The sequence below is a fragment of the Phragmites australis genome, chromosome 21 (genome assembly GCF_958298935.1).
Source record: "Phragmites australis chromosome 21, lpPhrAust1.1, whole genome shotgun sequence".
Lineage (NCBI taxonomy): Eukaryota > Viridiplantae > Streptophyta > Magnoliopsida > Poales > Poaceae > Phragmites > Phragmites australis.
Genome location: NC_084941.1, coordinates 7,250,642 through 7,266,982, shown reverse-complemented (window position 1 = coordinate 7,266,982; position 16,341 = coordinate 7,250,642). Strand labels below are relative to the sequence as shown.

Here is a 16,341-nt window from a genome sequence, read left to right as displayed (position 1 = left end):
AAATACTACGAGCGTTGTTCTTGTCTTCGGCCCAAGATAAGCGGCCAAGGATAGCCTAAGGCTCTCCCCAAGGATTCAAGTCGATGACATTCTCCTCCTCGATGTGTTATTGAATATGAGGATGACAAATCCTTACCTCAAAGAATTACTCCTCCGCTGCCTCTGGGTCAGCTTCTTCTGAGACCTAGTGGTAGTCTATGGAGCTTGACGGAAATCTATGATTCCCATCTTTACCTATCATATGTGAAGATTGGTAGAGTCAATTTGAGTAGCTGGTAAAGAAAAGCCACCTCCCTCATACAAGATGATTACTAGGGGCATGAGTGCCTTGCTCCCATTGTGCTATCAAGCTTGGCAGCCAATGTATTTCCTAGCTGGCCATCGTTCTTTTATGCTTGGCTGCTGATGCATTTTCTGGCTGACCATTGTTCTTCTACTCTTAGCCATCGACGTATTTCCCGGTTGGCCACGCTCTTTTATGCTTGGCCGCCGATGTATTTTCCGGCTAAGCCATCACCATTAGTTCTGGCCGCTGATGTATTTTGGCTGGCTGGTATGTGCTATTGATCTTGGCCGCTGACATGTTTTCCAGCTGGCCATCGTTCTCTTACTATTAGTCACTGATGTGTTTCCTGCTCGCCATTATGTTATTGAGTTTGGTCCCGACGTGTTTTCGGCTGGCCATTATACTATTGAGTTTGGCCGCCAATGTGTTTCCGGCTGGTCATATTCTCAAGAGGTTACCTTTCCACTATGTGCATAAATAAAGGGTGTCAATCTAGCTAATAGTGATCACAGTCTTCTTACCCATCGTTGAGTTACGATCTCAGGGTATGGCTACTTGAAGGACTCATCTCCAGAGATGCATGAGGTATCGTGGCAGTTTTAAGCTGTGATAACAAACACACATTGCACATAAGACATATATCCCTTGTCTACGCTTAGGCGTCGAGGTTGACTCATTCTATCTTCGAAGCGATCAGCCATTCATCAATCCTGTACTCTTCCACCCTAGCACAAGTTCACCTAGGGACAACTATAAGAAAAGAGCAAGAGAGGGCTACCTTCCTGACATAAGTCATGGGTATGTGTGCAGCTTCTTGCCACCCCGGCGTGATAGAAACAAGGGTCTTGTTACACAAAAAGTTGCCCGCGAGGTTTAGTGCCATAGAGCGTGGATGGTGGAATCTCAAAGGCATTTACAATTCCAAGATCAAGTCCAAAGTTCAAGCAAATTCAAAGACCCAACGAAATCTAAGGTGTCATCAAGTGAAAGTCCTCCCAACATTAAGGGAGAAGAATCAATAAATGTGCAAGTAGAGCCATTTTTCCGTATTATTATTATATAACCAATTTTCCCTAGTTATTACATCTCGTTTTATCTACCTCCGATGAAGCAGAGAAGTATGTCAGTTTTGCATTTACAGATCTACGAAAGCTTTGACGACACTATGCTGGCACCTCTAAAGGTCGTAGTGGAGTCATTATTTATTTTACACCTTCATTGGCTGGTACCTCCCAAGGTTGCAGTGGAGTCTATAATCATTCTACACCTTCACTGGTTGGCACCTCCCAAGGTCGTAGTGAAGTCAATCATGCTTTTTACGATGACACTGGCTAACACCTCCCAAGGTCGTAGTGGAGTCAGTCAATCTTTGATAACACCGTGTAGTCACCTCCCAAAGTCGCAGTGGAGTCAATCAAACCCTTCTTTGACGGTACTGTGCAGGCATCTCCCAAGGTCGCAATAGAGTCAAGGATCACCTCGGAAGTGGCAATGAGGTTCGTGATAGCTGAGGATTATTGGGAGCAGTGAAGCGTGCCAATGTGGTTCATGTGGAGCTGTGAAACCCTTCAACCCTATTGGCTAGCACCACAGCTGTTATATGGTTGTAATAGAGTTGATAAAATCTCTCATAAGAGATTTTCATTGGCTGGCACTTTTTATGGTCACAATGGAGTTAATTCAAGCAAGTTAGCTTTATCGCTACACTGGTAGGTACCTTTATGGTCGTACAATTGTTCTTCTATGACTAGCCTGGCTGGCACCCTTCTACGATCGTAGTGCACGTTAGTTGAAGATTCGTTCTGGCTGGCACCCTCTTTTTGGGTCACAATGAAGTTTATCAAGACATCTATACTACACCTTCATTGGCTGGCACCCTTCTATGATCGCAGTGCACGTCAGTTGAAGATTCGTTTTGGCTGGCACCCTCTTTTTGGGTCACAGTGAAGTTTATTGCACCTTCATTGGCTGGCACCCTCTTTTTGGGTCGCAGTGAAGTTTATCAAGACATCTATACTACACGTTCATTGGCTGGCACCCCCTTTTTAGGTTGCAGAGAAGTTTATCAAGACATCTATACTACACCTTCATTGGTTAACACCCTCTTTTTGGGTCGCAGTAGAGTTGATAAAAGTACCCTTCAACCTTATTGGCTGGCACCATGCCCACTACATAGTTGCAATAGAGTTGATAAACCTTTCTTTAAGTGGCGTGCTCTTTTACCGCGAGTCAGAATGAATTGTGGACATTTTTATTGGCTGGCACCATCGCTGCTGTACGGCCGCAATGAAGATCCTGTCAAAAATTTCAAGCACCAAGTGAAGCTCTGCTCATTCTCTCATAGCACTCTACTTGGTGGGGGGCATTTGTGTTATGTCATTTTGGCATGCCAGAAGAGCTATACAGATATCCATGTATATGCTACATACATATATATATATATATGCAGATATGGAAAATAGAAAAAAAGAGAAGAAAAGGAGCTGCCAGACCTTCTTTCTCTTTTTGTGGCTCACTCCTCTTTCTTCTTCTTCTCTTCTTGACCTAGGCCCAGTCGGTACCCCTCCTTCTTCCACCGAGCAAGCCTACTCTATCCCTCAGGCCTAAACTACCCCAGGCTATTGGCTTGCTCTCAGCCTAAGGCCCGAGCACCCCCAGCTCCTGGCTTTCTTCTTTCTTCAGCCGAGAGGCATAGGAGCATCCGCCTCCAGATTGATCAAAAGCCAGACACTGAGGAGACGCTCCTCCTCATCTGAATCCTGCCAAATCCAAACCAAATAGGTGAGGGATTCCATCTAGAAGCTATCAAACGGATCGGTATTGAGTTAAAAACTTATTCCCCTTTGAATCCCAACTGATTTTGGCCTCTTTGCAATCCAATCACGCACCTATATAAAGGAGAGAAGAGGGTGGAGGGACAGGGACAACCTCCTCCTTAGATGCCATCGTCCACAGATGAGGTCGAGGGGAGAAAAGGCTGGAGGCCATGGCCGTCGAGCCAGCCACGCCGCCCCTTGCCGCCCAACCGCGTCAAGGTCCTATCATGGAGGATGCCGAGGGAGAAGGGGGTGGAGCCCTACTGCGCCTAAGCCATGGCCACCTGCTACCCACCGCCCTTGTGCTAGCCGTCATCCCCATCTCACACCTTGTCGTGATCCTGGCTTGTTGCTATCACCAGCCAGGAAGAAGGAACAGGCCGAAGCCTTGCTGCCACCACGATGCTGGCCGACGCTGAGCTCGGGGTCTGCACCCATGCTGATGCTTCACCGCTGCCATTAAGAAGAGGGCCTACTCCTAACCGAGCCCCTGCCGTTGTCTAAGCCGATGGGCTTGCATCTCGACCAAGGCCTTGTTGTTGCCCGCTGTTGCCTTTAAGAGGGCCTACTCCTAAATGAGAAAATTGTTGGTTTGGAAGGGGGTCAGACAATTGTTATCTCTGAGCTTGAAGCTCCAAGTTTACATGTTTGCTCCTCCCAGAGTTTAAGCAAGACCATTGCTGAGCATGATGATGGTTTGATGGGTCTTGGGTGTGGAGGTTGAGACTCAGCCTGATGATATCTATACTGGTGAAGATGAGGGAATTAATGATGATAAAGATCAAGGGTGGTCTATTCCTACTGCTAAGAAGACAAGGAAAAAGGGTAAACATAATCTATTGGCTACTAGATTCAGTACAAGAGCCCCTTGGGATGGGGTTCCAATTCAAGAGAAGGTCATGACTAAGATGAAGATTAAAAACTTGGAGGACAGAGGTAATTCCTCATCTATCAATCCTTTTACCATTCTTAATAATGCTTCTGATGATCATATTAGCTCTGTTATAGATTATTTAGGTATAGTAGTAGATGATTTTAAGGGTACTATTTCTACTTTTAAAGCCGAGGAATGTGTTAGAGCTTCTATTGCAGAGGCTAATTACAAATCTTATCTTGAATCTTTAGCTAATAAGGATATTAGGGATGAAGAGAATTCTTTATCTGATATGACCATGGAGGTCATTGACCATAGCAAGCGGGACATACCCGAGGGTGATCCATCTGGTTACATAAGGTGTGTTCCAGAAAAAGCTAAAAAGAAGGGGTTAGGTAATAAAGAGATTTTTAAATGAGATTTCTTTTTTGGAATGTTAGAGGTCTGGCTAATAATTCCAGAAGAGGTTAGGTTAAAGAATCTGGATGGTATTGGACTGTAAGAAACCATGAAATCTAACTTTGATAGCAAGGAGTTTTCTCAATTGGTTGGCGGAACAGATTTTTTTTCTGAATTTGGTTACCTTCTAGGGGTCTTTCTGGAGGTGTTCTTGTGGGCATCGAGGGGGATATCCTGGAGATTGAAGACCACTGGGTTGGGAATTTTTACATCCAGATCTCTTTGAGAAATAGGAGAACTAATGTGAGATGGAGCTTGGTTACAGTTATGGTCATGCAAATCATGACTTATCTTATGATTTTATCAAAGAGCTACAAGATATTTATGACAAGTTGTCCTTACCTATAGCTCTTGGTGGTGATTTTAATTTGATTAGATCTAAAGAGGACATTAATACAGGGCACATTAATCCTAGACTGGTTGACTTGTTCAATAGTTTTATTGATCATAATCATCTTATTGAGCTGCAGAGGAAAGGAGGGAGGTTTACTTGGACAAATAAACAAGAGAATTTGGTAATGGTGAACTTGGATAGGGTTTTGGTTTCCTATGATTGGGACAATACTTTTCCTCTTAGCACTATGACTAGTCTAACTAGGGTTGGTTCAAACCATACTCCCATAGTGTTAGATTTAGGGGTTAAATAAGGGTCCAGACAAAAGTATTTCTTTTTTGAAAAACAATGGTTGCTGATTGAAGGTTTCAGAGATATAGTCTCTCAAAAATGGGGTGAATGGAAGGAAAGGATGCCTTATCAAATTTAATCCTTGAAGAAATGGCATGGGTACCTGTCCAAGGTCAGACAATTTATTAAAGGCTGGCATTTGACTAAGATTGGTGATAATAAAAAAAGGAGAAAAGAAATCAGTGGTATCTTAAGTGATATTGACCAAAGAGCAGAGATTTCTGGTATTAGTTTGGAAGAATGGAAATTTTGATATAAGTTGAAAGAAGAAATGGAATATTTATATCTTATGGATGAGATTTATTGGCAGCAGAGAGGAGGTCAGGACTGGATCCTTCAGGGGGACAGTAATACAGGGTTCTGTCAGCGCGCCAATGGTAGAAGAAGGAAATGTCACATTTTCTCTGGAATTTGAACATGGTTTAATTTCTGAACAAGCTGATTTGGAGAAGCATGTTGTGGGTTTTTACAAAACTTTGTTTGGTTCTAATAATGATAACCATATCCATATAAAAGAAAACTTTTGGAGCATGGAGCATCAAATCGAAGATCGAGAAAGGGAGTCTTTGATCAAAGAAATTACTGAAGATGAGATGAAAGGTGTGGCGTTTAATATGAAATTATACACTACATTTGATCCTAATGGTTTTGGGGTATCTTTCTTCATAAATTTCTGGGATGTGATAAAAAGAGATGTTATAGATATGGTGAGGGATTTTCAAAAAGGGAGTCTGGATCTTAAGAGATTAAACTATGGAGTGATCACTTTGCTTCCTAAAGTTGCTGATGAAATCAACATCAAACAGTTTAGGCCTATATGTTTGCTGAATGTGGACCATAGGTTGTTCACCAAGATGATGATAGGCAGGATCAGTTCTCTGGCTGACCAATTGATTAAGCAGCAACAAACAACTTTCTTTAAAGGGAGGAATATTTTAGAGGGGGTTGTCATCTTACATGAAGTTGTGCATGAGCTCAAGCATAGTAAAAGACAAGGTGTCATTTTAAAAATTGACTTTGAGAAGGCTTATGAAAAAGTTAAATGGAACTTTGTTCATGAGGTGTTGGAGAGAAAAGGACTTCCAGACCTATGGATAAAATGGGTTATGCAATCTGTCCAAGGAGGTCAGGTTTGCATAAATATTAATGGGCAAAGGAGCTCATGTTTTAAGACTTATCAAGGTTTAAGACAAGGAGATCCTTTATCTCCCATTTTGTTCAATTTTGTGGCTGATATTCTTGAGGAATTGATTGATAAGGCAGTGGATAAAGGGCTAATCACTGGGGTGGTGAACCACTTATTACCAAAAGGGGTGTCTCACATCCAATATGTTGATGATACTGTTGTGATGATTGATGGAAGTGATCAGTCAACTCTTAATCTGAAGGTGATCCTTTATTGTTTTGAGTGGCTTTCATGTCTCAAGATCAACTTTCACAAAAGTGAAGTTTTTGTTTCTGAGTATGATCAAGAGGGAAAAGAGAGAATTGCTAATATGCTGAATTGTAAATTGGGTATCTTTCCTGTCAGCTATCTGGGCATTCTTATATCTGATTAGCACCTTGGTGTGAGGGCTTTTGAGCCTATAAGCACAAAGCTGTACAAAAGGTTAGCTACCTGGAAAGGTGAAGAATATGTCTTTAGGGGGCAGATTGACTCTTACCGATTCTTGCTTAAGTAGCATCCCCATGTATAACATGGGTTTCTACCACTTGCCTGCAGGGGTGTATAGCAAGATGGATTCTATCAAAGCCTATTTTTTCTGGCAAGGTGCAGATGACAAGTTTAAGTACCATATGATAAAATGGGAGGTTGTTTGTAGACCTAAAGAGTTTGGTGGGCTGGGTATTGCAAACACTAAGATTCTGAATGATTGCTTGCTGGTGAAATGGATCTGGAAGATTATGAGGAAAAGTGAGGAGACATGGTGTCAAATCCTGAAAGCTCAATAAATGCCTGATGGTTTGTTTTTTAGTTCCAAGAAGAGAGGAACATCCTAATTTTGGCATGGGTTACATAAAGTTATGCATCACTTTAAGTGGGGGTGCTTATTATAATGTCAATAGGGGGACAAGGTGGTTTTCTAGAAAGACATTTGATTGGGGGAGACTCCTCTCCATGTTTAATACCCTGACCTATACAGACTTTGTGATAATCCTGATATTTTAGTTGAAGATTGTGTCATGGAAAAATAACTGGAGTCTTTTGTTTAGAAGATCTTTAAACCTAAGTGAGCAGGAAAACCTTAAGAAGCTTTATGAGAGACTTATTGAGCTGGAGTTAAATGGTAATAATGATGAGGTGCTCTAGGCCTTTGATAGAACCATAAATTTTACCACTAGATCCTTATATAGGTTTATCACTTTTGGTGGTGTTGTCAGCAAGGGTGCTAGAGTGATCTGAGCTAGTAAATTGCCTTTGAAGATCAAAGTTTTTTTCTGGCAGGCTCTCCACAACAGGTTACAATCCGCTGAATCTCTGAAAAAAAGAGGTTGGAAAGGAAATGAGAACTGTTGTCTTTGTGGGCAGTTGGAAACAACTAATCATATTTTTTACCTGTCCTTTAGCTCAGTTTGTTTGGTGTTGTTTCATAGAATGTTTTGATTGGAATTCTTAGCCCACATCTTTGGACAATTTTTTGTCTACTTGGATTGGCTTGTTTTTTAAAGGCTCAAAAAAACTGGGTGTATTTCTTTTTGCAGGTTTAGCTTGGGCGGTTTGGAGAGCTCGCAATAGGATGGCGATAGAAAAGAAATTTCTTTCGCTGCCCATTGATGTGGTTTTTTCTGGGATTTCGTATTTGCAGAGATGGAAGATTCTACTCACTTTTGAGGACATGAAGTCTTTGGAGGCAACTTTTTCCGAGGTCCTTAAGTGGATTTCGAAGTTTAAGAGGAATCAGTCTTTGGTTTCTGACGTTGTGGAACTCTAAAGTCAGGTTCCATTTTCATATTTGTCTGTTGGTCCTGAATTTTATCTTGTCTTGAGATGTTAAGGCTCATCGGTGAGTTGGTATGACTGTTAGATACCTGGTTGTGATGGTTTCTTGTTAGTTGGTCTCCCCAGCTTTTGTTTTTGGATGTAAGACTCTAATTTTGCTTTCAATAGAATCTGAGTATATCTCGTTTCTAAGAAAAAAAAATCTGAGGCACGAGGACGGGCTACCTAATCCTGCCCACCCCACCTCCACGCCCTCATTTTCAATCCTAAACTCCACCTCCTTAAGGAGCTTTCCAGTTCTCCCCCAGGCTTAGCAAGCTGCAAAAGAGATGGGTAGGATTAGAAAGTGTGCAGTAGGGGAATGGAGTGAGGTGATGGAGAAAGGAGGGGAAAAAAGGGAGTAGTAGCAACTCAAATACTCAGTTGAAACATCCATACCAAACTATTTACACAACAAATATTTTAAACCATATTCATGATGACCTGGGTAAGGATACAGACAAATGAAAAGGAAAGAGAAAATATTGAAGAGCGATGGTGTGTTTGCCTCAAGCACATCTGATTCATCTGTCAATGGAGCTACCCGCGCCTTTGCTAAATGTTGCTGTCGTGTGAGCAGCAGTTGCTGCCGCCGCAATGCATGTTCAATTGATGATAAATTCATCAATGATGATAACTCCCCATTTACATAACAAGAAAGGAGAGGAACATAACATATACTGCAATGCAACCAAATTGCCTCCAGCGATGAATTAGTCCTAAGAACAAAGGATCCATCACGGCCATGGCGGTCCACCTAACAACCTGCAAAAATCATTAGAATCTTGGTGTCATTTTTCAGATCGACTATTGATGCTACAAATTAGAGGCGGGAATCACATCCTCCTCTACTGAGGGTCTTGGATTTGCACATAGAAGGGAAATTAGGCAATCAACAAGTCACTGGTAAGATTACAAAACATGTGGAGTTTTCTATCTATTTTACCTTGATTTCACAATCCATCGATGTCGACGTCATGCTCCCTCATCGCCTACTAGCCGAAATTGTTCGGGATGAGCACTGCTTACTATTGCTTGATAATGCTCTTGTAGGAGCTGGCCACTGATTCAATAGTCAAAGAAGAGGACAGAGATAGCATCGGAGATGACAGGCGGGATTTACGGCCCTAGAGGGATTTACGGGGCACATTGTCTGGCAAATCAGGGCAGCGCCTAGCTTGGTGGCGACGTCGGTGTCTAGGCTAGCCATGTTAGCCAGGCCACATCATCGAGCGTGGCGGTGGCCTAACCCAGTCTGACGACTGAAGGGCGTCCAGGGGATCCCGCCATTGATAGCGAGATCTGAGCGATGGCTAGGTTAGTAACCTGATCGATGGCGAGGGATCCCGCCAAAGCCTCTAGCGGTGGCGAGGAGGAGGTGATACGATGACCATCAGTGTCCTCGTACCTGGCGGTCGTGAGGAGGAGACGACACAATGATCGCTGACGTCGACGAGTGGGGGCGGAGCAACAGAAGAAGCCTCTTCTCTCTCTGACATGCGGACCCTCCATCACCCTCAATCTCCCGCTCCCGCTCCCCTCTCGCCCACTTGACCGAAACCGCCACCACGACCTCCCCCAACTTCGCGACCGCTCCCACTGTCTATAAAATCCAAATCAAACCCTTGGCCGAGCCTCCTATTACCTCACCGCACCCGCACCCTCAAATCCCACCGGATTTCATCCACCCATGAGCTTCTGAGTCGCCGTCGAACTCCGTCGAGAACCCCCACCATCATCAAGCCTTTCTGCGCAATCCCGACGCCACTTGAGCCCATGCCCATGTTCCCCACCCACACCTCATCGTCTCCCACCATTTTCCGTTGAAGCCCGGCCACCACACGAAGCTTTAGTCACTGCCGAAGCTGTGTCGTTGAAGCTCATCGTCGCCAGGCTGCTTCGTCGCGCTCCGATGCCGATGTGCCCGTCAAACGAACTCCCCGACACCCTAAGATTGTCTTCCGCCGCTCATCGAAGTTCCCCGATCGTCACAGCGTCGTAGTCATCCTCCTCTGGTCATCCGCCATTGTCCCGACCTCGTCTCTGTCAACATCCCAAGCCGGATCCAAGGTAGGCCCCCACCGTCCGATCGTAGATGAACGACCACAATTAGATCCAGCCATACCCCTTCGTGAGCCACTAGGAATCTGCCATGTGTCACATAATCCCAGTCAGCACTCATAGTCCATGTCAGCGCCACATGCCTTCCACGTGTCGATCCACGTCAGTCGAGTTGAGGTAGTCAACAGCCACATCAGCGTGCTGACGTCATAATTAGGTTTCTAAATTAAAATTAATCTATTAATTCTTTTAAATAGGTAATTTTTGCAATTAGGTCCCTAGACTTTTTGGGTTTAAAAAATGCCCCTTTTAACCCCTATTGTTTTATTTTTAGCCCCTCGTAGTTTTATTTATTTGCAATAAGTCCCTAGAACTTTATGTTCCTGCAATTTAGCCCTTGTTCTTTTATAGAAAGGTCCCTAAAGCTTCTAACCCTCATAACTTTTCCGTTATAGTTCTGTTTTAGACGATTATTGTGCTCCCGCGATCATAGTAACAAGTACTTTCCTTTAGTAAGCTTTTTTATAATGCTTTGCTACTGTTTGGTAGGCTGTTCTTAGTGTTGTTTGTCGGTAGTTTTCGCGATTAGTTGATAACGTTCCGGAACAGTTCGAGGGAGTTCAAGATCAAGATTTTGAAGATAACTGAGCAGCATCCTAGCAAGTGGCCTTGATCACATTGATCTTATTGTAAGAAAGTGTGTCTTTTACTTTCTAATTGTATGCTTTGTCAATATGAATCCCATGTTTTGGGTTTATTAATACTTTCTATGATTATCTTTGTCGTCTGTGTTGTAGTTGGGTACCAAGGGTAGAAATGCTTAGTTGTGCTGTCAAGTTGGGTGGGATAAATGTTAATTTGATTAATGGTCTATGAAACATGAACCGATTTGGGTAATTGTTTGTAGGAACTTAGAACATAGGGATCTAGGCAGGTTAGTTTGGTTGGTATGGCTACTATGTGCGCATTGGATGATGTGCGAGTACCTGCTTGATATCCTAAGGACCGGTTCATGGACATGTAACCCGGCATAATAGCGCAAACATGAGGCCTATATGGGTATGGTCTGGCCAATTAATTAGCCACCCCTCTAGTTCTGTGAGCACCATTGGACGGTTGAATGGCACAAGAGGGGGCTTCTGCAGTGATGAAATCGCTGTTAGCGGTGAAACCTCAGTGGGTGATTGTAGTTCGGTGAGAGTTTTGTAACGGGCATTGTAGCGATTTCTCGACGCACACCTTAGAAGTGTGTAAGGTACCGACGGGTACCGGCAAATGAGTTGTTCACGACTCGTGGGTAAAGTGTGCAGACTCTGTAGAGTAAGAGTGGGCTTGAACTTCTTCATGATTAGTAGGGATCTTAGATGGTTGGTTTTGGATAGTTGGGTGGTGGTGCCCCGATGAGTTGGTAGCTGGATCTGAGATATTTAGTGTGTCTGATAGTCTGATGGAATCCGATGAGCTATTCCTTTAATGTTGGAATTGTCACACATAGTAAATAGAATTGCTAAGTCCTTTTTGAGTCCTAGATTAGGATGACATAGATGCAGTAAACTTGAGTCAATCATTTCTTATCTTAAGCCTTCATATCATGCTTTCCTATACTTACAGAGTATCCTATGTACTCACACTTACTGTTTTCAATAATAAATATTGCTCAGTTGGAGAAGACTATGTGGAGATCAAGGAAGCTGAAGACTACAATGAAGATGGAGCGTTCTAGGTCGTGTTGCCCCCCCCCCGGGTCGATTGCATGTGGTGTGCCTTGAAGTTTTTATTGGAGTCTTCTCTTGTACTTCTGTTGTGGTTTAAAACTCTAGTATTTATTTCAATAAAATTGTTTTGTTCGATATAGAACTTTATATCACTTGTAATGTAACCGCTTGTAGGATGAAACTGATTCTGATATACATGTGGAATGTACCTGCTTATTCTTTTGAAAATACCGGATGTGACAAGCCAACGCGGTGGGAGGGCGGTGGCATGGGAGGGTGAGGATACGCCAAACCTTGGTATGGTAATGTGGTGACAAGGAAGGGAATGTGGGCGCTGGGCATAGGGGAAAGGAGCGGAAGAAAATTGACCTAGGAGCAAGGAAAACTACATACGTTTTTAGTAGAAAGGAATATATTTTGCAATGAAAATAATGTTAAAGTAATATCGATGGTAGGATCGTCACAAATCTGAAATGATTTTTTTTTGGCAAGCCATGCAGCAAGTCGCCCAAGCCCCTTGTTGCCCTGCAACCGTGGCGCAGAAATAGTTGAACTCCATTTGGGTGCGCCATGCACCGACCGTCTCCACCCTTGCAATTCTTGCCCGCTTCTCTCTGAGTCCTTGTGTGTCTCCCTCCTAACTCTCCACCGCGCCATCTCTCTCGGTGGTTTGGCCGTGCCGGGAGGAGATGGGGCGCCACTAGCGCTCACGCTCCGCCTCCGCGGGCTCCTCGGCCACACGGTCGGACATCACCGAGCTCGATTTCACAGCGGCCGACCTTGACTGCCCTTTTGGCCGCGTTGATGCGCTCAGGCCTGTCGAGCTCCGTGAGACTGCGTACGAGATCTTCTTCATGTCCTGCCGCTCGTTAGGCGGTCCCGAGGGTGAGGTTTCATCGTCGGTGGCTGAGGCAGGACCGAGGGGTGGGGCTGGGGGCAGCGTCTTGGGCAGCCGGATCAAGAAGGCTCTTGGTCTCAGGGTGAGGCGGTTGTCGTCGGGGGCGCAACCGATGATGGGGCGCACACTGAGCCAGACATCCGGGCCAGCTTCGCCTGGCCATGCGAGGCGGCCGATGACCTCAGCGGAGATCATGCAGCAGCAGATGCTGGTCACCGACCAGAGCAATGCGCGGCTGAGCTGCACGCTCATGCGCGCCGTCGTTGGCCAGGTCGATGCCTATGCATGCATGGCAATTTCACTTACACATGCATATGTGCATTGGTGCATCAATCCATGCCTGCATTGATCTTGATTAATTTTGGGGTTTGCACAGGTCGAGAGGAAGGCGGAGACGATAATCCTCCCGTTGGAGCTCCTCCGGCAGCTAAAGCCGGTGGAGTTCGCAGACGCCGAGGAGTACCACCAGTGGCAGTTCCGGCAGATCAAGCTCCTGGAGGCCAGCCTCATCCTCCACCCATCCCTCCCCCTCGACCGCCTCCACTCCGTCGTGCTCCTCTTCTGCGAGGTCATGCGCGCCACCAAGATCCGCTTCACAGACACCGGCAAGAACTCCGACGCTATGCGTGCCCTCACCAACACCGTGCACGCTCTCGCCTGGCGCTCCTCCGGCACCGGTGGAGCCGCTGCCACGGAAGTGTGTCACTGGGCCAACGGGTACTCGGTCAACGTGCTCCTCTACGTTTCCCTCCTCCAGACCATATTCGACCTGAGGGAGTGCACCGTCGTGCTCGACGAGGTCGATGAGCTCCTGGAGCTCATCAAGAAGACGTGGCCCACACTAGGAATCAACAGGATTGTGCACAACGTGTGCTTCGCTTGGGTCTTCTTCCAGCAGTACGTGATCACCGGCCAAGTCGAGCCGGACCTCGCCGCCGCGGCTCTCGCCGTGCTCGTTGATGTGGCGGTAGACGCAAAGCAAGGGAGCCGTGACCCGGTGTACGGAAAGGTGCTCTTGAGCGCGCTTGGCATGATGCTAGAATGGTCCGAGAAGCGGCTGCTAGATTACCACGACAGCTATGAGAAGGGCATCGGTGGCGCTGCCACGGAACGCATGGAGATTCTGCTGTCCCTGGTGCTTGCCGCCGGCAAGATCGTCGCCGACTGGGAAGGTGCCAGCGAAGGGAACTTTGCTGGTGACCGCGTCGATCACTACATTAGGTGTTGGATGAAGAGTGCCTTCACAAAAGTAAGTTTATTGGACTAGGACATATGCAGAGTTTTATTCTGTTCGTGACTATCTTTCCCTGATCTGATTTCAGATACTCAAGGATGGACTTGGTGACACCGACAGCGTGATCATCGACCGTGACAACGATCCTGGCGTCGTCTTGATGCAGCTCTCCAGGGACACGGAGCAGCTGGCCATGTTCGAGCGCCGGAACTTTAGCCCGGTGCTGCGGCGGTGGCACCCCGCGCCGGTTGCGATCGTCGCGGTCACCCTGCATGGCTGCTTCGGCATCGTGCTGCGGCAGTACCTCGCCAAGGTCACCATCCTCACCAAGGAGCTCGTCTGCGTGCTCCACTCGGCGAGCAGGCTAGAGAAGGCCCTGGCGCAGATGACGGCCGAGGACGCGGTGGACTGCGACGATGGCCGGGCTAAGGCCGTGGTGGGTGACATGGAGCCCTATGAGGTGGAGGTCGTCGTGATGGGCTTGCTCAAGACTTGGATGGATGACAAACTTATGCTTGGTAGGGACTGCTTGCTTAGAGCCAAAGACACTGAGGTACTGATCTTCTGATCACCTCGACTGCGACTCTGCGAGCAAGAAGTTCGTCACATTTTTCAGCAACGAACTTACGATTTTGTTGCGTTTTCTCTAGAGCTGGGTACCAAAGTCCAAGGAGGAGTCCTTTGCCGCGTCCGTAATGGAGCTGACAAAGCTGGCCAGGGCGACCGTCGATGAGTTCTCGGAGATCCCGGCAAGCGCAAAAGACGAGGTGGTTCAGGACCTCGTCGACGGCCTAGAGTCGATCTTCGTGGACTACATCTCCTTCGTGGCGTCTTGCGGTATCCTCAGGTTCTGCTTGCTTGCAGAACGCGGCATTTGTAGGCTTGAGATGGAACTTACTTCTTACACAATGTGAGTGATCGTACCACAGGGTCCAAGCAGAGCTACCTTCCTCCGCTCCCGCCGCTAACGAGGTGCAACCAGGACTCAGGGTTCTTCAGGCTATGGAAGAAGGCGGTGCTGCCGTCGTGCCAGGCGCCGCAGGGTAGCCCGCTCGGCGGCGGCGGCTCGCACCACATCCCGCGGCCTTCCATCAGCCGCGGCACGCAACGGCTCTACGTCCGTCTCAACATGCTTCACTACGTGCTCACCCACGTCCAGGCCATCGACAAGTCGCTCTCCTCCTCGGCGTCCGCCGTCCACTTCGACCACGCGCGCGCTGCGGCGCAGTCGGCGATCTCCAGCGTCGCTGAGGTCGCCGCGCACCGACTCATCTTCCTGGACTCGCGCCACTTGTTCTACCAGGGCCTCTACGCCGGTAGCATCGCCGACGCCCGCATCCGACCGGCCCTCCGCGCGCTGAAGCAAAACATGTTGTTCCTCGTGTCCGTCCTCGACGACCGTGCGCAGCCCTTGGCCGTGCGGGAGGTGATGAGGGCCTCATTCGAGGCATTCCTGATGGTGCTCCTCACCGGCGGCAACGAGCGGAGCTTCGTGAGGGTGGACCACACCACGGTGGAGGAGGACTTTCGGAGCCTGAATCGCGCGTTCTGCACCTGCGGGGAGGGGCTGGTGCCTAAGGAGGTGGTCGTGCGCGAGGCCGAGACCACTGAGTCCGTCGTCGAGCTCATGGCGCGGTCCACGGACTGCCTCATCGACGCGTTTGGCGTCACGACGTGCGAGTCCATTGGGGCACGTGAGGACGGCGGCGGCGGGGACACACCGGTGCCGCCAACCACGCGGCAGTGGGACCTCGCCGACCCGAACACTATCCTCCGAGTGCTGTGCCACCACGACGACGAGGTCGCCAACCAATTCTTGAAGCGCACGTTCCAGCTCGCTAGGCGGCGGTGAGGCACGGCCATAGCTCGCACGAGCACGACGGTTCACGACCCGAATCCCAGTTGATGAAGCAATCAAGGGCAGAAGTTGCTTACTTGTAGTTTCTTGCTGAAAACCGCATGGAAACCGACGTGCTGCTTCCGTTCGAGGGGAAGACAAGCTGCGCGCCACACGTACTGGATTGCATGTTACACTTTTTTGGTACGACAACGGAAGATTTTTGCGGTTCAAACTCTAAATCGATCAGTGTGTATTTGCAGGAACAAATCTCAAGATTTTGCTTCTGTGCTGCTCCTCTGCACAGATTGAGAAAAAAATGAATACAAATGCTGAAAGGGGAAAAATAAGCAAAAGGGGTCCTACTCTGATTGTTTCATCGACCAGCCCATATTCCTCATCACTGAGTCTTCTTCTTCCTCTCCTGCGGCGAGTCCTCCACCGTGTGTTCACCCCCGCTTCCTCTCATGCTATCTCCGATGAATCCTTAGCGTTG

The 16,341-nt window shown here is 47.2% G+C and overlaps 1 protein-coding gene across 1 annotated transcript; it reads left to right on the top strand.

The window, feature by feature from the left end:
* Positions 1–5,494: 5,494 nt before the first annotated feature.
* Positions 5,495–15,860, top strand: LOC133903117 (protein unc-13 homolog). Its single transcript, XM_062344477.1, has 8 exons — positions 5,495–6,250; positions 6,365–6,508; positions 12,051–12,081; positions 12,648–13,045; positions 13,151–14,023; positions 14,097–14,561; positions 14,659–14,845; positions 14,938–15,860. Exons 1-8 carry the CDS (start codon positions 5,495–5,497, stop codon positions 15,858–15,860), a joined length of 3,777 nt encoding a protein of 1,258 aa, XP_062200461.1.
* The last annotated feature ends 481 nt before the right edge of the window (positions 15,861–16,341 follow it).

What these genes read in the sequence shown, in the direction of transcription:
- LOC133903117 (XM_062344477.1), top strand. Translation starts at nt 5,495, where the DNA reads ATGGTAGAAGAAGGAAATGTCACATTTTCTCTGGAATTTGAACATGGT. An exon ending in TGCGCGCCGTCGTTGGCCAG is followed by an intron (nt 13,046 to 13,150) that starts GTCGATGCCTAT and finishes GGGTTTGCACAG; the next exon opens with GTCGAGAGGAAGGCGGAGAC. An exon ending in CTCCTTCGTGGCGTCTTGCG is followed by an intron (nt 14,846 to 14,937) that starts GTATCCTCAGGT and finishes ATCGTACCACAG; the next exon opens with GGTCCAAGCAGAGCTACCTT.